The 22,741-nt window shown below is 38.1% G+C and overlaps 2 protein-coding genes across 4 annotated transcripts in view; one reads left to right on the forward strand and one right to left on the reverse strand.

The window, feature by feature from the left end:
* The window catches only part of MGAT5 (alpha-1,6-mannosylglycoprotein 6-beta-N-acetylglucosaminyltransferase), a 376,800-nt gene extending 369,583 nt beyond the window's left edge, over nucleotides 1-7,217 (forward strand). For all 3 annotated transcript variants that reach the window (XM_051985774.1, XM_051985775.1, XM_051985776.1), the window contains exon 18: nucleotides 359-7,217. In XM_051985774.1, the coding sequence (XP_051841734.1) occupies nucleotides 359-557 (199 nt within the window). In that variant the 3' untranslated portion in view covers nucleotides 558-7,217. The remainder of the gene's footprint in view (nucleotides 1-358) is intronic.
* Nucleotides 7,218-9,168: 1,951 nt separating this feature from the next.
* TMEM163 (transmembrane protein 163) overlaps nucleotides 9,169-22,741 on the reverse strand; it is a 295,636-nt gene continuing 282,063 nt past the window's right edge. The window contains exons 7-8 of the mRNA XM_051985777.1: nucleotides 10,893-11,034; nucleotides 9,169-10,211 (exon numbers count right to left, since the gene is read on the reverse strand). Coding sequence (XP_051841737.1) covers nucleotides 10,151-10,211; nucleotides 10,893-11,034 — 203 coding nt within the window. The 3' untranslated portion in view covers nucleotides 9,169-10,150. The remainder of the gene's footprint in view (nucleotides 10,212-10,892; nucleotides 11,035-22,741) is intronic.

Raw genomic sequence — 22,741 nt, forward strand, 5'->3', positions numbered from 1 at the left:
CATAGTCAATATTTTACTTAAGTTTAGTTGATTTTTACCTTTGGCAAGTTCTGTGACTGGGGCCCTCACCAGACCATGGGATTTAGGGTTTAAAAGTTCCTTACAGATCATCTGATCCGGCCTCCTCCTCTTCCAAATGAAAAATTGAAGGCTCGAAGAAGTTAAGCCATACAAGTGGTAAGCAGCTAGCTACCCTGGTCCCTGAGCCCCAGTTCTCTGGCTTGTATGGAATACTTTACCTTTACCAACAGTCCCACAAAGCAATCCGATTCCTGGAAAGTTTTATTTCCAGGACACTATTGGCAAACAGCTCCAGCCCTAATCTAAACTCCATGTCTCCCTGTCCTTTCCTTTGCAGGTACGAGGTGGTGTGCCACACAACAGAACTGGCCAATGACATCCTGGTGCCCTCCTATGATGACAGGAAAAAACATTGTGTGTTTCAAGGTGATCTGTTGCTGTTCAGCTGTGCAGGAGCCCACCCCAAGCACAAGAGAATATGCCCTTGCAGGGACTATATCAAAGGCCAAGTAGCTCTCTGTCAAGACTGCCTATAGCAGCACAAGCCCCAGGCCCCGACTGATTCAACTGGGAAGGAACATGGCTAGAGGCGGGAAGGGAGAAAGTAGTACAAGGACTGGCCCCACTACCAGAACTCTTTGGCCTTTTAGTTTAGATTTTGGTTTTGCTACAGACGGAACAATAATGAAGTTCTAACGGGCAACAAAATAGAGACAGACAGTGCAGTGGACTGACTTCTTCATGTTTGGGATTTTTAAAAAAAACTCTTCAGTGAGCAACTGTGGTGAGACTCCTACAGAACCATCCAGCTGCTCTTGGGTAAAAATACATGAAGTTCCATGCTTCATTAAAAAAAAAAAAAAGTTAAGATAATTATGAAGAATCTTGTGTGGGAAAAATTCCTAAATTCATTAACTTATTTATTTGTGGGAGGGTTAGGGAGGGTTAGGGAAGGAAGGGAATGAATAATGCATTTTTTTCCCTTCAACTGTCCATCTTCCACTTTCACTAAATAGCATTCCAGTGGAGTTTGGGATGGCAGAGGAAGGGAAGGAAGTGCCAAGATTTTGATGTACAGTTGTAGTCAAGGAATTAGATTGAGAGGAACACTGAAAAGGTTCCCAAAAAGTGACAAATTGTAGAACAGACAAAAGTCTTTGCTGTTTAAAACCAAATGGTACACTCCAAGGCATCAGTCTGCTCTCCTGGACATCTCTTCCACAAAAGTGAGAGAGATGGTTCAGGCAATTGAGAAAAGCATCAGTTTTATGTTTGAGATTAGCAGTGCTTGGGGAGTGACCCGTGATCTAGAGCCCAAACCCATCAGGTGGTGCAAATTTACCAGAGAAAGATCTCTCTTCTCCTTCAGCTCCAGTAATATATACATATATATATAACAATACAAGGAATCAATGTTGTATCAATAATATTAATGTTAGCTTGCCAGTTTGCCATACTTTCCCTTCACCTAAAATTTACTAAATAGAGTGGGAGAGGAGAAGGTTTTTGAAACTAAAAAATCCACCCTAAGACTTAAAGACCAACTAGCCTTTGGCTGTGAGGGAAGTAGTTGATGTAAAACCGTATGGAGAGAGGAGTTATGTTATGACATCAAGAAAGAAAAGAATCTGTTTACTCCTCCTGATCACAACATATTCTAAAGATTCAGGTTGGGTGATATTTTTTCCATAGCATCTAGTATTACAATGAAGGGAAAGAAGAAAGACAAGACAACGATTGTAAATGATTCCACCTGAGTCTTCACTTTGGAGAGTTCTTGAATGGTGGAATTTTGTTTTGGTTTTATGAATCAAGCAAAGCTCTTTGTGGATGCTTGTTGCAAAGCTAAGAGGAAAGGATGAATGAATAGAATAGAGGTAACTTTGCTTGTATACATCTAGGAGGGCTTCACCTTATTTAGCCCTAGGAATCTCCTCTCGTCCAAAAGTTCAGTCTATTCAGCTCTTTATCACACTGTTGGCTGTTTTGATTAACTTATCAGTTTCCTAAAAAAGCCACCAACCTCTCTGAAGTGGGGTTGGGAAGGGAAGATGGTCCCTGGTTCTCTCCTTATCTGAATTAACTATGGTCCCACAAAGTTCTGTGAATTTCCATATGGCTGGTTGACAGTTTAGTGTCTAAAATAAAGTGCTGTTGAATTTATGTTTCCTGATGGGAAGATGAAAGAGTTTAAGTGTATTTTGTCAAAGGAGAATGGACCTTGGGAACATCGTGAGATGTCCCTTCCCTATCTCTCATTTCCCATTGGAGCTCTAAGAATTCTAAGCAAAAAAAGTGGCTTTTCTTTGTGACTAGTTCAGCAGGACAAACAGATGTGACTGTCCTTGCCACTCAGATTTTAGAAATACTCAGGTCATTCTGGGAGCGCTTGGCTTCTGTACGCTCGACGCCCACTGCTGTGGTTCGTAGAATTAGTAGACAAAAAAGGGAAGGAACCCTTGCTAATGAGCCTTTGTGTCGGCAAAGTTTGATTTCCCTCTGCCTTTGTGACCCTATTCCTTTAATGGATGACCTCAGCTCTGCGTGGGCTGCCGGAGAATCAGAGTTTGGATTGCTTTCTTCGCTCTCCCTGCTCCCACACCCGGACCTGGGGAGTCGCAGGAAAAGATCCCCACCATCAGCGTTTAACGGAGGAGCCTAAGTTACAGCTTTGCTTTGCTTGGGCCTTGCGCTGAGGGTTATACCGCGCCCGGGAGGGATCAATCCCTCGGCATAAATGTGCACCGTCCAGCTGGGGGTCTGTGCAGGTGCGCCCCCGCCCCCGTCGCTGTGACACGTCAGGCCCCTAGCACCTACATTGGAAAGGTGGGACCATCTGCTGCTTGCCTTGTTCGGCTCCCCGCTAGTTCCCCGCCCCGTAGACAAGCTGACACTGCCATCTAGTGAGCGTCCTGTTCCAGAAGCCAGGCGGCCGCCAGTGCTGCGCGGAGGCCAGCAGAGGGCGCCCCTGCTGACGGGAGGCGGAGGCGGGCCTTCCCGGCGCTCTGCCACTTTTCCCCCCCGCGCGGTTCTCCTTTCTGGGCCGGGGATGAAGCTGGCCGCCAGCACGCGGCCGCAGCGCTTCCGTGCCGTTTTCATTAGGGTAGCGCCCGCTGTCCGACAGCCGAGAGAAGCCGCTGCTGCTTTGAAAATTCTGAGATGAAATGATTCCAGTCCCTTTTTTTTAATCCCCAACCACACACTGGATGTAGGTCTGAGAGGAGATTTCTTGCCTTCTCTTTTTGTCACCCTGCAGAGCGTTACAATGAAGAGCACTAGTCAGAGGCTGAATAGGCCCAAGTCGGGGTCCCAGCTCCGCCGTTTGTCGCTTAGCGACCTTGGGAAAGCCTTCGCTGTCTGATTGGCACCCCAATACTTGAACTACCTACCTCACAGGGTTGTTGTGAGGACTAGCTTTGTAACCTTCCTGGGAGTCTCGGGGTCAACCAGCGAGTGGCCCGAGGTACTTTTCCCCTACCCGGGCATGAGATTTGGACCTATGTCTCCTTCATGAGGACCAAGGTTCGAACTGGAATCAGCCGAGTTTCAAGAGCATTCAAGATGCGGTCAATTGGCTCTTGAAGGAGATGGGTGACAACTTTCTGTTATTTCCCTTCCTCACCCTCCCCTTCTGGGAAAGGCAAAAGGGTTGACTTATGTTGTAAGTGATAGATCAGCCCTTTGGGAGGGACAGTCAGAAGGGCCCCTCCCCCCCACCCTTTTGGGCAGGGAGTTTTCAGATCCCTGCCCTTAACTTTAGTGTCTGTGCCAATTGCGGGCCTAGATGGAATCCTAAGCAAATTTGTAGTCATTGATAATGTGTGTTGGGGGGAGGGGGGAAGGGATGCAAACCCCTAAGCATAACCAATGTTATCCTAAGCTGTAAGCATAGCTCTCCTAGACTTTCCTTTCTGTTTTTTGTATCTTTTTTTGTTCCAAGTGACTTCTGATTTTTTCATGGTGATCCTAGGGTCTTAGGAAATTTAAGGAAAAAAATTAACATAATTTATTAAAGATGGTTAACAGAAAAAAAAAAAGTTTACCTTTGAAAGGTAAAATGGAGAAATAGACACTGTTTTTAAATGCCAATAAGAACCTCATTTATTTCATATATGCAACTTGATTTGCACATTTATGAAGAGGCTTTCTGCATTTTTACTTAGATTTTTTGTTGCTGCTGCTGCCCATAACTTGTTCCTTTCTTGAACGTGGCCTCGTGCTTAGAAATGTCAGATTCTGTTTCCTAGGCTATATTTATTGTTTAAATCATGTGCCTTTTCATTTTTCTTTGGGGTTATATGTTGGGAGCCAGATGCTATTTGAAGGAGTATAATGGAACACTAGTTCTGCCACATGACTCTACCTTGTTCTAAATGTAGATATATGTAGCATGTGTTCTTCAAAATGCCCTTTCTGTCCCCACAAATGAACAAAGCAGGAAAAAAAAATATATGAGAAAAATTGATTGTCATCATTCTTTCCAAATGTTCACTCTCTGGGGTCTCCCCTTGGTCAAATATCCTCATCAAGAGAACCTTGAGTGAGAAAGTGGAGTTCATATTTAATTCTCAATCTCCTGGTGAGAGGACGAAGAAAGGGTAACCCCCTCCAGGGGATCAAAGCATGACCTTTATAAAATGGCTACTTTGAGTGGATAGGCATTAAAAGATCAACCTCAGATCTACTAAGATTTTCAAAGTTTGGCTGTAAGATATTAGCTTATTGGCTACATAATAGGAAAAAGAATAACTTCCGGGGTCAGGGAGTGTTATTTTTTAAGTATTTGCAAGACCTAAGGAAAGAATGATTTTTTATAAAGTAGAAGTAGAGATTTATCTCAACCCTTCAATGAGTTTCCAGATGAATTTTAGAAGAATACTAAAGAGTTAAGGATCTAGCTGAAAATGTTTACAATTACATGATCTTTAAACAAGACCAATTTAAGTCATTCTCCTGGGGACTATTTCTAAAGGCCTGGCTGGTTTTCCTCAACATTTTACCCTCTCTCACAATACTAGATTGTGGCTAAACCTGGGAGAGAAACTCTTTGGCTTTCCCCATAAATGTATAGGGGTTTGTTTTCATGAAAAATTCTCAATTGTTAGACAATTGCTTTTTTTTTTTTTTTTTTTAACGACAGGCTCTATTGTGTATGTTTCTATCCTAAGCCTGGATTATTTTATTTATTAATTAAAAGCATATTTAAATTCATTTAACAGCTTTCTTCAAGCCCCATCCATTCTTGTATGGCTATAAAGCATCTTCATTGGAAGAGACAAACAAATGGAAATAGATTCTCATGTAATTTGAGAAGCTAGCAATTTCCCACAGCTGAAGTAAACTGTCTTTGATTATTGTTGGCACCAAGGGAAATGGAAAACCAGATTTTCAATGGCTAAAAGGCCACGTTTTCTCTGTGGTTCATTCCAAAAAGTTATATAGGACCAAGTGATTCCTTAACACTAAAGGCTCTTCCATAACATTAAATACAATAACAATAAATACACTCCATATATATTAATCTGAAAGTGTCTAAATGAAAATACTATTCTTGACTGACTTAGTAGGGATTATCCATCTAGATTGCCCTAAATCCTTGACTTTGCTAATATAAATTCTAACTGAGGGGTTTCTAATACTTTGTGACCTGAAACAGGTTGGTTCATTTGAAATATTTAGCATATCAGCCCTAAATGAAACAAGAACTTGGGGATGGGTCTCTCTTGTACACAGATAGACTTTCACCCATAAGTTGTTTTCAAAACCATTTTGCAAATTTTTTCTTTAATCTTTAAAGTATCCTCTGCCTTGTAGAAGTTGTATATTGAATGAAAAGCACCTTTTCAGTCAATGTTGATTTAGCTTTCCCTGCTGAATTTCAAATAAATGAGACTTTATTATATTTCGGATTTTCAATATAGAGATGATCTCTTTCTCCCTGCTTTTTTAGGGTATCCCACTGCCCCCTGCTGGATGGGGGGAATCCATAAGTACCCAGTATGAGAAGTCATATCACCATAATTGGATTCTAGGTTGTTAGTCATCTCATGGTCTTGGCACCAAACTTAAGGAAACTAAAGTTTTGTTTGTAGTTGCTCAGGTCCCAAAGGAGACTGGATTCTGGAAATTGCCTTTAAAGGTGGTATAAACATAATGTTGGATGTTAAACATAATGTTGGATGTTACCTCTCCAAAGCATAATTCCAAATAGGACAAGAACTAGACAAGGTTATTAACATTCTTGAAAATCAGTTGTTATTGAGATGCCAGTTCATTTTTTTCTCCCTGTTTTCTAGATTTTCCTTATCTGATAAATCTGCCTGCTAATGCTCATGAAGGAACATCTAGATTTTAAAAGCTATTTCTGTTTCAGGCTCCACCTCATATGATTATAATTAAAAGATATAGAAACACCAGTTAATCCCTTGATATAAAAACCTTGACTGCATCTTCAACTAAATGAACATTTTTGTATTCCATCCCAACCTTGAACTTGGACAGTCAGCCCAACCTACTGGATGGGGATTTGTAGGCAAGTGAAGAATCTTTTAGGGGAGCCACATTTATTTTTAGAAGGATATCAGAAAATCAATATCTGATATTGCCAATTTTACCTTTGTAAATGGTGCTTTTAGAAGAATGGGAGAGAGGAGAAAGATATGTAAGTCAAAAATGTTATGGGCAAAGGCTTGTAATTGAGGCACAATGGAGAACCCATAGTCTAAAGGGGGTCTAGCTAGATGAAATTCTGCCATCCATCTTCATGTACCTCAGAATCAACTGATATCAGTCATAGATAGCAAACTTCAGGACAGCTGGAATCCATGAAATTTGGGGGTTTGTTTTTGTTTTTAACCAGTCTGCCCAGGTATTAAAAGCAATGGGTTTGTGATGCCAAAGGATGTAACATCCCTTTCACTATAGTTTGAATTCATAACCTTGATACTTTTAAGCTTAGTTTAAATATGCAGACTGGTGTGTTCCACTATACTCTTCAAGCAGCTCACAGCTCACCAAATACTGGTTACAACTATTTCCTATTGTTCAGTTCCTGAGGTTTAATAGTCCGGGATTCTAAAAATAAAGTGTAAATGTCTGAATGTACTTTACTGGCATAGAAAGCAATGCTTGTTTTTCACTGTTGTAGAGAAAACTAGGGAGAACTTTATTTTTCAATAAACTTTTTTCTTGTGTGACTGGTGGGACTCATTTTTTGGTTTGGAGGTGAAACCTACATACAGCACTCATTTGACTTCTATCTAATTGTTCAAAATAGAATCCACTGAAAGTAGTTGTTGGCAACCAAAGGTTTATGATTTAAAGTATTCATTGGGGGTACTCTTTACTCTTCCCTACCCCAGCTTCAGACCACATGCCACTGTATGTTCTCTCTCCACATGTATCTAAAAGGGCACTAGGGAATCTAGCTGTTTTGTGATTTGAACTTTATATAATAATATACCAACCTGTAAAATAATCCAGGAAAGACAAAATTCATATTCATATTCATATTCTCTCTCTCTCTCTCTTTTTCTGTCTCTCTCTCTCTCTCTCTTTTTCTGTCTCTCTCTCTCTCTTTCTCATGCACACAGACACATCACACTTAGTCCTATACAAACTGTTCTTAAAAATAAACTAGCCTAGTACCTAAAAGGTGAGCCTGGTATATTAATTAACCTAGTTCTCCTTTGAGACCAGGCACCATCACTGAAGGGAATAAAGGGCCAAATAGTAGTCACTTTATAAATGTTTCTTCCCTTTTCCCCCTTTCTCTCTAAAATGTAAATAATTATTTTTATTACCTATCTGGGTTGAGAAAAGTAGCTCTTTAAAGAATAGAAATTCTCATCTGTATTTTTTCATAAAGATCAGAGCTAGAAAGAAGTTTTAAAGTCCTTTTACCTTTGATTTGCTTTCGAAGTTACGGAGAAAAAGCTGGCAAAACCTCAAGAATGGTCTGTGGAGACTAAGGTATAGTCTGTTAGGGCATCAAGTTCATTTTTGGAACAAATAGTCCAGATAAACCTAGACAACTGATGAACCTTGATGCAAGAAGTTAAGGGGAGGAGATACCTGAAGCTTGTGCCTTTGCCCACCCCCTCTCAACTAGAAAGGGTGTGGTCTCATTAGACCATTGAATAGATGAATAATCCAATTTCTTCATGTTAGGGGTGAATAAACCAGAAGTCTAGAGTTTGTAATATTAGCTTTGGAAGCCCAAGGTAACATTAGCAGAGCATTGGAGAAAATAAAGTATTGAACACTACAACTTCCTACCCCATTTTTACAAAAAACGGTGTGCTTATAGATCAACTACACCAAATCACATGGGTTGGTGGGAGAGTTACATTGGCCTTCTTATACAATCTCTGAGCTTTCAGGTTCTATATATCCCAGAATCACAGAATATAAGAGTTGGAAGGGATCTCAGCAACCATTTAGTTAATGTTAAAAGGAATGGTCCTTTTCATCTCAATGTATCTTTCCTGCTTCTACTCTCTTTTAAGTATTGAAGAGGAAACTTATTGCTAAGAGCAATGAAGTAGTTCAGTGAATATAGCAGTAGATCTGAATCAGGAAGACCTGATTTCACATATGGTCCCTGATAATTACTAGTTAGGTGGCTGGGCAAATCATCAATTTTTGAAGATATAATAGCATTTACTGCTCATAGAGTTGTTTTGAAAAACAAATATGAGAGTACCTGGTATATAGTAGGCACTAAATCAATGCTTTCCCTACCATCACATATACCCCTCCTCTTTACCACCAATAACTTAGAATACAAAAGTACACAAGACTAGGGATTATGTAGGGCAGACTCTACCTATTTTCCTCTATAAATGCTATCTAGAAAGGCAGTATAGCATAGTGAATAGGGGACCGGATTTAGTATTAAGAGGACTCGGGTTCAAATTCTGCTTTAAGACCTATAATTATATGATACATACTACCTGTGTGACTCATGGCAGATCATAATCTTTCAATAACTCTAAGCAACTTTAAAACAAAGTTGCAGAGGTATCCTAGATCTCCATTGAGTTTTTAACACAGCAATGCAATTATAAACCAAAAAAAAGTTAAGAAAAGCATCATCCAGGGAAAATACCAGTCTCACACTTGCAGAGTAAAAAATACTTTGAAATATTATCTTTCCATACCATATAAAATAGACATTTTTATTGATCATACACCATTACTTTGAAGAAGCAACAGTGCTAGAGGTATAGAATGCCTTGTGTTGGATGAACATTTTTACAGAAGAGACTAATCTAACAAATTGCACAACTGAAAACATCCTGCTCTTTAGAGAAGAGTATATCATCACAAACATACCATCATATACCATTTACCATTTTTAACAGGGCATATAGATATATGCATATAGATTATATATATAATTTTTATTTTTATTTTTTTTTTTACAAATAAAAGACTTCAGTTTTTACTTCTCAAAAAAATGGATCCATTTTAATCATTGCTTTCAAGTTCTTAAGGTCACTGAAAAGGAACATGTGCTTGATTGGTCCATGCAAAGCTCATACACGTGTCACTAATTACTTTAAAAATAGAGTAGCTTCTTTTAAACTAATTGGTTAAGATTTAAGATTAGTAAAACAGTATGAAACCAATTAAATACATTAGAAATTAGAGGGCCATACTTGGATGTCTTTCAAGGGATCAGCTGGGTAGGAGAAAGCTATGGGTCCCCTTAGCCTCACTGCATGGAAATAGCTCCTAAGTCCTATGTAGAACTCTTGTGAAATGAGCCTCAGTTACTAGGTAGAGGTCTTATCCTATCCATGAAAAGATTTTCACTCTAGAGAATGAAAAGGTGTCCACTGGTTAGGGTTGGAAAATCAAGACCTCATCTCTCCCTCCTGTGCATGGTTCAATGGTGCACTTCAATAGGGAAAGGGAGCCTGTGGTACTGAGGAAATGAGCAGTGCACAGACTTATCTGTTTTGATGGATCTACTTCCTGTCAGAAGACTTTACAAAAGAAAATTACCCAAAAAGAAATTGGATGTTCCATTAAATAATGTTGGCACCATTTGCCTGTACTTTTGAGAGTCCTCATGCTACTGATGCAGGGTATGGGACACTGGCTCTGCCCCCACCAGCTACCTTCATTCGAACATTTCATAATGGCGGGTCTGCCTCACTCGAGGCACCATGTCGATGAGTAATCTGAAAGAGAAAACCAAAATAAGGGCACTTCAATACCTGATCACCAATCAGTCTGGCTACTGTTTGAACTGGTAAAGTGGTCTGAATATTTTTGTTATATAAATCATCATCATCTGGTAAAACCCTCAAGTTTAGAATCACTGACTTTTTTTTTTAATGGCCATTAGAAATGGTTAATTCAAAATGAAATTGCAACTTCGAATGACAAATCCAAAGCTGTTGAAAAAATATAATGACTTTTCTTCCACATCATTAGATAAAATGACTCTAACTCTCCCCAGTTAGGTGCTTAGTGAGAGGTGACTGTATTCTTACAGCTATGTGACCCTGATCAAGTCATCATGAGGAGACAGGTATACTCTCAAGGAGTGATGTCCACTGTGTTTGACAACTTGAATAAATAGTATCTTACTCAATGTACTTATTCAGTATCTTATTACAGTGTACTTAAGCCCACTATGGCCACTATGGAATTCAGTATCTTATTACAGTGTACTTAAGCCCACTATGACCACTATAGAATATAAGCTCTCCTAAGCCCCTGAATCAATACTGCTAAATTCTTAAATTTACTTATTAATCCCTGGCTATAGAATGGGAGAATGGTTGGGGGGATTAGGATGATGGAGAAATATGCTTGAAGAACAAGTTAAAAATGAGAAGATGTAGAACTCAACTCACTTGACTCCATAGGCAAATATGGTCAGGCCAATCAGCACTCCTATACTCCCATCCAGGTACCAGACAGATGCATTGTGCTTGAACACTTCTGCACTGAGAAGAATGGAGAATCCCATCACTCCACCTACAAGTGAGTTGAAGCCTGGAAATAAGAAGTATAGTGTTCAAAAAAAGATCATCCAACCTCAGAAGCCAACGTCTGAATCATCAAAGAAAAGAACCCAGATCCTGAGAATGTGCTGAAACTTTGGAAAGCTCAAAGAGCAAAAGTCCTTAGGGACTGAGTAAATAACAAATTGTCTTGGATCTTGGGCTCTTAAGGGTTTTACATGGGAGAGAAAAGAATCACAGAATATTAGAAATGAAAGAATCTTCAGATAGTATCTAATCTAACCCCTCATTAACAGACCAAAGCCCAAAGAACAGAAGAAACTTCCCTAGTTAATATTAGAATTGAGATTAAAATCTCAAGTGTCCTAATTCCCAGTCTAGTGTAGTCTACAAATAAGATCATGGTATATAACTTAATAACCCTCATGATTTCTCCATGAAGAGAAGTAGGAATTGAATTAATTTTTCTTAAATTATTAAGTACCTACTTAATACAAAGATCTTGGCACCCCAAGTAACTTTCCAAAATTGAGACAATGAAGTTGTCAATCTGCTTCAGGGGAGGGAATTTCCACACCAGAAGTTTCTCAAGGCAATGAAATCCCAGACCCTCATGACCTAACCCACAGAAAAAGTAAAATGCACTATGTTATGTATGTATCAGGATGTAAAGATAAAACTGTCCCAGCCCACAAGCCTAGAAGTTTCATGACCTTAGACAAAAGAAATAGAGGTACATTTAGGGGCAGTTAGATGGTGCAGTGGGTAAAGAAAAGACCCTCCCTGAAGTCAGGAGGACTTGAGTTCAAATCTGGCCTCAGACACTTAACACTTCCTGGCTGTGTGACTCTAGGCAAGTCACTTAACCCCAATTGCCTCAGGGGCAAAAAAGGCATATCACTGTCTATGGTTGTCAAATCTTGAGAGATTTTGCTGGAAACAGGCCATGAGAATGTCTCATTTGTCCCAAATAGCTCTCAAGATGGTCTTACAAAGAAATCCCAGAACTACTGCACAGCTCAGTAGCTAGAATAAAGAAAATATTCCCTATAAATTGCTACTCTCAGTATTTCAAATAAGGAGAGGTTTAACTAGTTCCAGAAGCTGCCTCAGTTAACCCAAGGTACTCATTCATTGAGTAAAGGTATATGTTATTCCAGCAGGCAGCAATGTGTCACAGTAGTAGACTTGTAAGACTTAGCTTCAAATTCTGCCTCAGACACCAACTAGCTATTTGTGGACAAGTCACTCTCAACCTTAGTTTCATCATCAGTAGAATGAGGATAATAATAGTACTTACCTTGTAGAGCTATTGTGAAAATAAAATAAGATTTATATGTATATATATATATATATATATATATATATATATATATATATATATTGCTTTGAAAAGCTTATTGCACTTTATAAATGTTAGCAGTGATGACAATGATGTAGACTATATAAAAAAGTATACAAGTTCACTATATACACATTGAGAAATGTCATGTAAATATCAGTTATTATTAGTTAGAATCAGGAGTTTTGTGGGGCTCAGATGAGTTAATGAATATAAGGCACTTTGGAAACCTTAAAGTGCTCTACACGTCAGTTTGTGTTGTTGTTAGTTTACGACTACTAGGTTTCTAATCTGTCAATGATTTAATTCAGTGAGTCTTCTAAAGACCTTCTGGGAAACTCAAGCAATATTGGAATGTAGTAGTAAATGTTTAGTCATCAAATTGCATTATTAACATTTTCTTAAGTCAAGACAATTGACAAAACAATAAATCAAGCATTTGGAGCAGTTACTACTTTTTGAAGGGTGAATGTTCACAATGAAAATTTAAAAGTTAGGCTGATTAGAGCTGGCTCCAGCACAATTCTGCATAGAATCTAGATGAGGAAGGAGAGGATAAGAGATTTTGTTTAGTCCTTAAATTTTTCGATCTCAAAACATTTAAAGGCAGCACAGTATGCTCAAAAGGTATCTGTGCTGCAAATCAGGATATCTTGGTTTTAAGTCCCAGATTTTCCACTAATGAACACTCTGTGACCTCTGGCCAGTTACATCATCTATCTGGACCTCAATTTTCTCACCTAGCAAATGGAAGGAGTGGACTGGGTGATTTCTAGTGCTAGTGTTCTATTATCCTCTGAAGAGAGGTTTAAACTCTAAGGCAAGATGCAGTTCAAGGGCAGGGATGTGTGCACAGGAAGATCTAAGTGACTCCTCCAAGCTACCTACCCACAGTTTAAGTGGCAAGAGAATGCCCACAATCCACATAATAAGCCTGATATACTGTACTACTTCATAGACATGAAGCTCTAAGTCTTAATTGGTCCTAAAGTGTACTCCCATAATACATTTCCACTCCTTTCCCCCTTATTCCTAAGCATTAGACCCTAGCACAATACCTTCTCAAAGTCAGCCTAACGGTATTCATTGAACTTGCCAATAGCAGACTGAGGTTTAAGTCTTATGGCAGGGGCTGGTATTTGAGGAAGGTAGCAGAAACTTCAAATGATACCATCTGTTTAATTCTAAGCACCGAGTGGACTTCTGCCTATAGCATATAATATTGATATCCCTAGAAGTTGGGCTCAAATTCTCCTTCAGTCTTTTGAATTCCTTAACAATTTCTAAATAATGCAATCAGGACAAATACCTCACAGAAAAGAGGCTTGATGTTCCAGATCTTTGCAAGTTTAGTGCAAACTCAGATCATCTGCTCCAAATTTCTCATGTGATCACTACTAGTGAAAATTTGATCGTGTGACTGCTTTGTGCTGTAGGTTATAAAAAGATTATGTCATTTCTGCTTGATACCAGAACTTTAAAGTTCATCCAAATCACCACCACCACTACCCATCACAAAATGACTAATTTTAAGTAATTACTGTGTGTTCTCTTCTGACTATGGTTAAAATGAATTTTTTCCAGATAAGACTGGACCCTTCATTTTTCTCTTTAGTATGTTACTACCAAGAAAGTAATATGATATAATAGAAAGGGTACTGGGTTAAGAACCAAAAAAAAAAAAAGTGAGTTTTAATCTCTACTCAAAACTATACTAGTTGTGACCTTGACCAAGTATAGACCTTTCTGAGTCTCATTTCCCCATTTGTGAAATGAGGATACTAATACTCCAGTGATATTCAATATGAGAAAGTTGGGCAAATCATAATGTACAAAATAGTATACAATTCATATGGGATAGTTTTTCATATCAAGTAGCATTTAAGATTAACTTTTTATCTTGGAAAACAGAGATTCTATCATTTGGAGAGTCCTGAAGAGGAGAGGAGGAACCACATAACCTCTTAGGAGTTAGCCCATTTGCATCTATATACTCACTTCTGTTATCACACTGAGATAAAATCTCATTAACTGAAAGTTCCTTTTTTGAAATCACTGTTTGTGGACTTTGGGAGGGAGAGTTGAAAATAAAAAAGAAGAGAAATATGAGCTTTGCTTATCCCTGCAAGTAATTCTCTTTTTTCTCAGCCTCTCAACCCTGACTCCTTCCTTGCCATCTTTATTATGAGCACTCATGGGAAACTTCTGGCTTCCTTAGGTCAATGCCAATGTTTGTTTCAAGAGAATGAACTAGCTTTGGAACTTAGGCCAAATTATCTTACCTCTCTGAACTTCAATTTCCCTATATTTAAAGAGGATATTGGACTAGACTCTTCCTAAAACTCTTGAGCTTTAACATTTTATTATTCTGTGAGAGTAGGAAGTGAAGTATACAGTCCCATGCTTTTTCCTATCATGACCACTAGATGTCCACTCAGCTCCATGAAGTCATAGAGCTAGTTCATGAATATTGGTGGTCATTCATTAAAATACACTGAGACTGCTTTCCAGTCACCCAGGCTCAGTGTCCTTCCCTATACTCCCCTGGCCAAGTGCACAAGGTGTAGTAGTGCACAGGAAAAGATCAGTGCTAGGATATATATATATTTTTTCCCATTTTAGACTGGAAAGAATCTTTCTTATTCGTGAATTCACTTAAGCAAATTTGGGGAACCACTCACATTTTCAACATGTATCACTTCTCCTGGTGATGCTATATGGCTTCAAATCAAAGTATAACAAATCTCAAAAAAAAAAACATAATTACAGGTAACCCCAGAAGCTTGGATAGGCACAAATAGGCTGCATTCCATTACAAGTGATAAGTATCAATAAGTATCCTAGAAGGCTCCATTAAGGATATACCTACATCCAGCTAGATATGCAGTGGATAGAGCACTGGCCCTGAAGTCAGAAGGATTTGAATTCAAATCTGACCTTAGACACTAAATACCTACTAACTGTTGGGCTAGTCACTAAACCCCAACTGCCTTGCAAAGGGAAAAAAAAAAAAAAAGGATGTATCTATATGTATGTATATATGTCTAACTGGAAAATGAAATTAGTTATGTAACTATATTCAAAGATGGTGAATGAATAACTAGATGGAAATAACAGTAAGAATTTCTATTTTTATAGTGCTTTAATGTTTTCAATGTGTTTTATTTCAGTGTTGTCAAACTCAGAAACAGGTGACACTAATTTGTATATATGATACTCTATGGACTGCATATGACTTAGTTTTGTTATCTATGTTTTATTATATTTTTATTTATTTTATTAAATATTTCTCCAAACAGTTTAATTTGTTTCAGCCACACTAAGGAGTGTTTCTAGCTGCAGTAGGTTTGACACCTCTGTTTTACATAATGATAATTATGATTATGATTAATAGGGCTGGGGACTAATAATTAACAACAATAATAATTGCTTGCATGCATACAGCACTTTAAGATTTGAAAAGCTCTTAATATATATTAGATCATTTGATCCCCACAACTCTTTATGCTAGATAATATTATTAGCTAGGTATAGAATTCTTTATACAAAGAATCTGGTAGAGATCGCCAATGATTTGAGAGAGGGAGGAGGGCCTTATATGAAGGATATAAAAATATAACTAAAAATCAAACAAGATGAGAAAGGAATGTGACTTAGACCACAGGAAGAACCCAACCAACAAAATCCCTTTAAATAGCTAAGTATCACTTCTTGACATGAGTTCCCTAATTGTATTTCCCACTAAAGCAGATAGGGTTGTTTTTAAATGATTATTTTAGTTCTTCCAAGCTTAAAGGGCTACCTCCAAATTGAATATAATGACTATATTTTCCAACATTTTCAAAATTTCCAAACTATCATCAGGAATGATATGCCAAAACAGAACAAATGAGCAAATCCCTCCACAGTCTTCCAAAACATAAGATCTTCAGCAGCAGCCTCCTTGGCCCACATTCCATTCCTTAGAGAATCATAGATTTAGACCAAGAAAGGATCAGCTCAGAGCTCATCTGGTTTTATAACCTCCCTTTATACAGAAGGAAATTGAGGCTCATAGAGTTTCAATGATTGACTAATTGCCCAAGATCACACAAAATTTAATAGTAGATTCAGGGTTCAAATCCAATACTTCTTTCACTCTTTGATAGATCTATAATTTGTTAAAGTCAATAAGGAAAAAATCATTGTAACTAGGCTTTCAACAACTAGGCATCTGCCAGTGGAATCTCAACAGATTTGTTCCTCCTAGTTTTAATCCATTCTGCTATCCACTTCCATTTTATGGGTGAGTTCATACCATTCACATTTATGTATTTCCTTCCATGCAGTTTTTCCCTTACTTATCCCTTCCTTACAATTCTATCCTTTCCCTTCTCATAAATGTTTTCCTTCTGATTACCATCTTCTCCAGTATATCTTCCCTGCCTTTGATCAATCTCCCCTCCCCCTTCTATTATCACTATTCTTCTTATTATTATAGGATAAGATAGATTTCTGTACCTACTGAGTATGAATATTATTCCCCCTTATAAACAAGTTTGATGAGAGCAAGATTTAAACTTTGCCCTCCATCTCTCTCATCTTTCCCCCATTATAATAGCTTTTATAACTCTTTTTTATGGGATAATTTACCTCATTCAATCTCCCCCCACCTTTCTTCTTCCAGTGCAGTTTTCTTTCTCACCCCTTTATTTTGGGATTTTTTGATGGGGGTATCATGCCATCAAAATCACTTTATTTTTATACCCTCTGTCTACATATATTCCTTCTAACTGATTTTATAGTAATAAAGTTGAGTTATATATATTATCATATAGAAATCTAAACAGTTTAACATTACTGAAGTTCTTATGTTTTCTTTTCTTGTTTACTTTTTCATTAAATATCCATTTTTTTCTCTGAAAATTGATATTCAGTTTTGCTGGGTAGGTGATTCTTGATTATAATCCTAACTTATTTGCCTTCCAATATATTATATTCTAAGCCCTTCGGTTTGTTTTATTTTTTAATGTGGAAGCTGACAAGTCCTATGTAATCTTGAATATAGCCCCATAATATTTAAATTGTTTCTTTTTGACTACGTTCAGTACTTTCTCTTTGGTGAGCTCTGTAATTGGGCTATGATGTTCCTAGGAGTTTTCATTTTGGGACCTTTTTCAGATGGTGATTGGTAGATTCTACCAACTTCTGTTTTGACTTCTGGTCCTAATATATTGGAGTAGTTTTCTTTGATAATGTCTTGAAAGAATTTCTTTGATAATGTCTTTTTTTCCTGAACGTTGTTTTAGGTAGTCCAAAAATTTTTATATTATCTCTCCTGAATCTATTTTTAGATCAATTGTTTTTCCACTAAGAAATTTCACAATTTCTTCTCATTTTAAAAAACTTTTTGATTTTATTTTACTATATTTTGATGTCTCATAGAATCATTAGTTTCCATTTGCTTAATTCTAATTTTAAAGGAATTATTCTCTTTAGTCAGCTTTTGTACTTCCTTTTCTATTTGGCCAATTCTAATTTGTAGGGAGTTAATTTCTCTCAGTTAATTTTTGTATGTATTTTCCTCTGTTGTGGGCTCTTTTTCATGATTCTTAAGTATTACTCTCATTTCTTTTCTCATTTTTTTCTTCTTCTCTAATTTTGCTTTTTAAAAATCCTTTTAAAGCACTTCCAGGAATTCTTTTTAATACTAAATTACATTTTTTCTTTGAGGCTATTTTGACACTATTGTCCTCTTTTAAATTAATGCCTCAATCATTTTTTGTCACCACAGTAATTTTCTATTGTCAAGTTCATTTTTTGTTATGTTGTTGTTATTTTCTTGCTTATTTATTCTTCCTTCTTGTAATTTTCTAATCCTTCAGTATTCCAAGTTTTTTGTGTTGGAGCTCAGGGTCTTACTGTAATATTCTGGCTGGCTCTCTGGAGGTCCTCCAAATAAGCCTTGGTTTCAGCAGAATAATCACCACAAGAATAGTCAGTAATAAAGTCCAAAGTCTTTGTTATCTCCTTCTCAATTTGTTTCCTTTGCCTGGAGCTGGGCTAGCTTTCTGGGGGACCTTCAGTTGGGCCTTGGTCTTAGTGGAGAAGTGAAGGAGACAGGACAGCCACCATGAGTGTCTTTATCTTCAAGTCTTTCCTCCAGTCCTCTAGTCCTCCAGTCCTCCAGTCTTCCAGTCCTCTGTCTTCTCCATCTATCTCAGAGTCTGTCTTCCCTCCCAGATCTCTTAGCTCTTATATATTCTATTATAAGTACATCATCATAGATGTCAATCTTGTAGAACTATACTTAATATTAAGTACATGTAAACTAGAGAATCATTATCTCAATTCCACTGAGTTAACATCTTGTTCTAAGATTAAATCAATCATACTGATCCTTAAGTATACCTTTTTGGAGTTCCTGCCCTCTACATCTCCTGTTTTCTTTTGTTTTGGTGATTATCTAAAGAAATGTTATGTTCTAGTTAGTTTTCTGGAGGTCTCCGGACCAGCTTTGGTTTCAGCAGAATAATCACCACGAGAATAGTCAGGGATAAAGTCCAAAGTCTTTACTGTCTCCTTCAGTCTCCCAGTCTTCCGTCAGCAGTCTCAGTCAATCAGCCAGTCAGCAGCCTGCACATTTCAATGTAATGTCATGCTTTATAGAACCCCCAAGTTGGGACAACAAAATGTACCATTGCTTTCCAGAACCCCCACACCAGGGTGGATTAAAATATAGTGTCCAGACTAGCTCTCTGGAGAATCTTGGGACCCAACTTATGTCCTTGGTCTTAGTGGAGAAGTGATGAAGACAGGAGAGCCACCATGAGGCTGGTTAAGTCTTCTCTTCTGTGGCTGAGTTTGTCCCCAGTTTATATATTCTATTACAATTAAATCCATTCGTCATACTGAGTATAAGTCAATCATTATATCACTAGGGAACCATTATTTGTTGTAAGATTAAATCAATCATATTGAACTAGAGAACTATTAATCACCATGCTAAACTAGATAACCATTGTCTTATCAATTCCACTGAGTTAACACCTTATTATAAGAATCCTTGCCTCAGGTATATTTCTCCAGAGTTCTGGCTCATTACATTTTACCATTGTTAGTTCAATGAGCTTTTAGGGCTTAACTAATTACTTTCACTGGAGGGTAGGCTTCTCTTCTGGCTTGTAGTAGGGGATGGGATCTTCTTGTTGACCTTCCCTGGGTGTGGGGTTTAGCCTGCCCCAGTGGTGGGTTCTTGCTTTGGGATAGCTATGGAAATAGGGCCTCTCTGCTAGAAGGCTCTGGAGGAGAAATCTTGTTGCTGGTCTGCCCACGGGCGGACTATGCTGGGTAGCTATGGAAATATGACAGACCTCAGGAGCAGGGGTGGGCTGTTGACCACTCATGGGGTAAGCCTTCATTACTGGTCAGCAATGGAGTCAAGGGTGGCTCATACTGGGAGTGGGCTCACTGGGGTGGGGCTTGACTCATTTGTCTAGCTAATAGATTGCCCCAGAGCCTGGAGGACCTTACTGCCCTCTCACCCCAGTGAGACAGATCTTTTCTGACATGCTGGAAAGCTATTTCCCTCCTAGATCTTTTCTGAGGTGGTTTTCTAGTTGTTTGGAAAGGAATTAGGGCTTCACGGAGTTCCTTTCTCACTCAGTCATCTTGGTATTAGGTGTTTTCCGTTAATTGTAGTAAACTGCATTTTCTATTGACTTGAGGACTGCGAACAATTCTTTTCTAGCCAAAAGTTTCTTACTACTCATTAGTACCTTCCCAGGCTGAACCAGGGCAATTCAAATAAATCATTAGGTCCCATGTTGACAACTTTGGCCAAAGATTTGTCAGGAATTTTAAAAACTAACATAAAAATGTACTAATTGTAGAAAAGTAGAAAAGAAAATAAAAAAGAAATGTCTGCACTTGCATGTATAGAAATTGGGGAACATCTTTCAACTCTGTGAAAATAACAAATTTGGAGAAATGCTTATGACTCCTAAGTATAAATAAAGGCCCTGATAATCAATCTGCTGAATACTGAAATTAACATATCAATTGAACAGGAATAAGCTAGTCTTTGAAATTTTTGGAAACAAGCTTTTAAATAGTTTAAATGTTACCCCAATAATCCTGCTTACTACTAATTTATTTAGCAATTTTTTTCTTCTTAGAGTGCAGAGGTGAACTTTAACTTACTCTAGAGAAACCATCTGTGGGTCCAATTAATGAAGCTTTTTTGACCTAGAATTAGCTGAGGGAAGCTGTTGATGATCCTCAGTTTTTCAATTACTCAGTCTTACCTGTTCAAAATGATCCAATACTTTGCTCTTTAAGTCTGTTTTTTTAAATAGGGGGAAGGGAGCTGGTCTGTAACAAAGTCAGTGAAGTAAGGAAGGTGCGAGCCAATTCACCCACTACAAGTTAGGCTTTCAAAATGTACCCCCTTAGGGTTAAGTGGATGTTCCCTCCAGGAGAAACACTGTACTGACCTAAGAAGCCAGTTCCTTGTCTGACAGAAAATGCTTGACTCAGCCTGCCATAATGGAGAGACCCATGCCTCTGTCGCATCAGGGAGCAAATGAGCAGAAAGCAGCAACCAGGTGATAAAAGAAGGCAAACCCCAGGGGTCCTGCTTGCTATTTGCAAAACTCAGAGGAAAGCAAACACTATCCAATAGAGAAATCCCAGATCTTACCAGCCAGGAAAACTGTGCTCATTCCCCTACCATCAGAGAACCCTTCTACTTTCCTCTTCCCTTCTTTCATATAAATGGGAATAAGAAAACTGAAAACAGGAGTAATTAGAGTTTGGCTCCTAATTCTCCTGATCAATGAATGAACAAATTCCAGATTCTAAATGATACAATTAGCACAAGGATGCAATTACAGAGACAGATTTCCCTGTTATTTCTGCCTGGTAGGGGTCTGAAACAAAACAGTTGTATGGCCACAAAGCAGAAAATGGGGAGAAAACAAATAGTAGACCCAGGAGGCAAATTGTGGCTGTTCTGAGTCCCAGTTTCTCTTCTGTTTCTTTTCCCCTTTGCTCTTTGAAATCATTCACATAACATTTCTGACAAATTACCAGGACAAGATCCACTTGTGGGAAGCCACAAATATTGCCAGGCTGGTCTCCTTATAGCAGGGCTTCTTAACCTTTTTGTGTCTCATGGACCCCCTCATCAGACTGGCGAAGCCTAGAGACCCTTCAGAATGTTTTTAAATGCATAAAATAAAATACATAGGACTACAAGGAAACCATTAATTCTAAAATAAAAATGCAACATTTTTCCGTATCCAGTTCACAGTCCTCCTGAAATATATATACAGACTTTGGAAGCATCCACATCACCTGCAGTTCTCAGCCCTGTTTTAAAGGATCATAGACCATAAGAATTGGAAGCAACCTCCAACATCACCTAATTCAATCCCTTGCTTACAATGTGACTACATCTCCTAGTCTCTTCTGGGACAGTCCCAGTGATAGGATTATTTTTATTTTCAGATAGCTCTGATCATTAGAGAGTTCTTCATCATATTGAGCCTAAATCTATCTCTTTAACTAATTTGATCCTAATTTGGTCCTAAAGAGACACATACGAATTTAATCTCTCTTCACACAACTTTCAAATATTTGAAGATAGTAATAATATCATTCTATTTCTTTGCTCCAGTCTAAAATCCCCAGCAATCCTCTTATGGCATCTGGAATCCCTTCACCCTTAGCCAACCTCTTCTATACAAGTCACGGCTTGCCAGTGACTTTCCTAAAATGTAGCACCCAGATCAGATGCCAGATATAGACTGACCAGCACAGAGTATAATTAATAGGACTATTGTCTTCTTCATTCTGAACTTCTATTACTGGAGCCTAAGCCTCCAACTTTTTCTCTAGCTGTGAGATCATTTTATTAACTTGAATTGTTTGTAATCCAAAGTGTTTTGAAATTAATTCCTGCCTATTTGGACCTTCCCAGTAGTTTTTGTTTTTTTCAAGTTAAGTGCAAGTTCATTTTTGCCTCAAACCTTTTGGAAACTTGCCTCACAGCTTTAATTCAGGCAGCCAATAACAATGAGAAGAGCTGTGGACTCAGAAAAGGAGGCAGAAGTTTGCAAGACACAGTTTAAACTGAGAGAACAGAAAGCCTATTGTTAAATTTTCAGTATGACCTCTAAAATTCTCTCTGGATCTAAATCTATGATCCTAAAATCTTATGCTACTGAGCGCTTGATCTAAGTTATATGATGTACTGGTCAGAAGTGAATGAAAGTATGAAAAACCAGGTGTTGAACCTTAAGTGCAAAACACTGTGCTAAGTGCAGTTTTTGATTCTGAATCATTTGAGAGAATTAAGGACATGAATGGTAAGGGCTTTGTTTCTTTCTGATCTTTCATTGCTGTGGCTCCTGAG

The sequence above is a fragment of the Antechinus flavipes genome, chromosome 3 (assembly GCF_016432865.1).
Source record: "Antechinus flavipes isolate AdamAnt ecotype Samford, QLD, Australia chromosome 3, AdamAnt_v2, whole genome shotgun sequence".
NCBI lineage: Eukaryota > Metazoa > Chordata > Mammalia > Dasyuromorphia > Dasyuridae > Antechinus > Antechinus flavipes.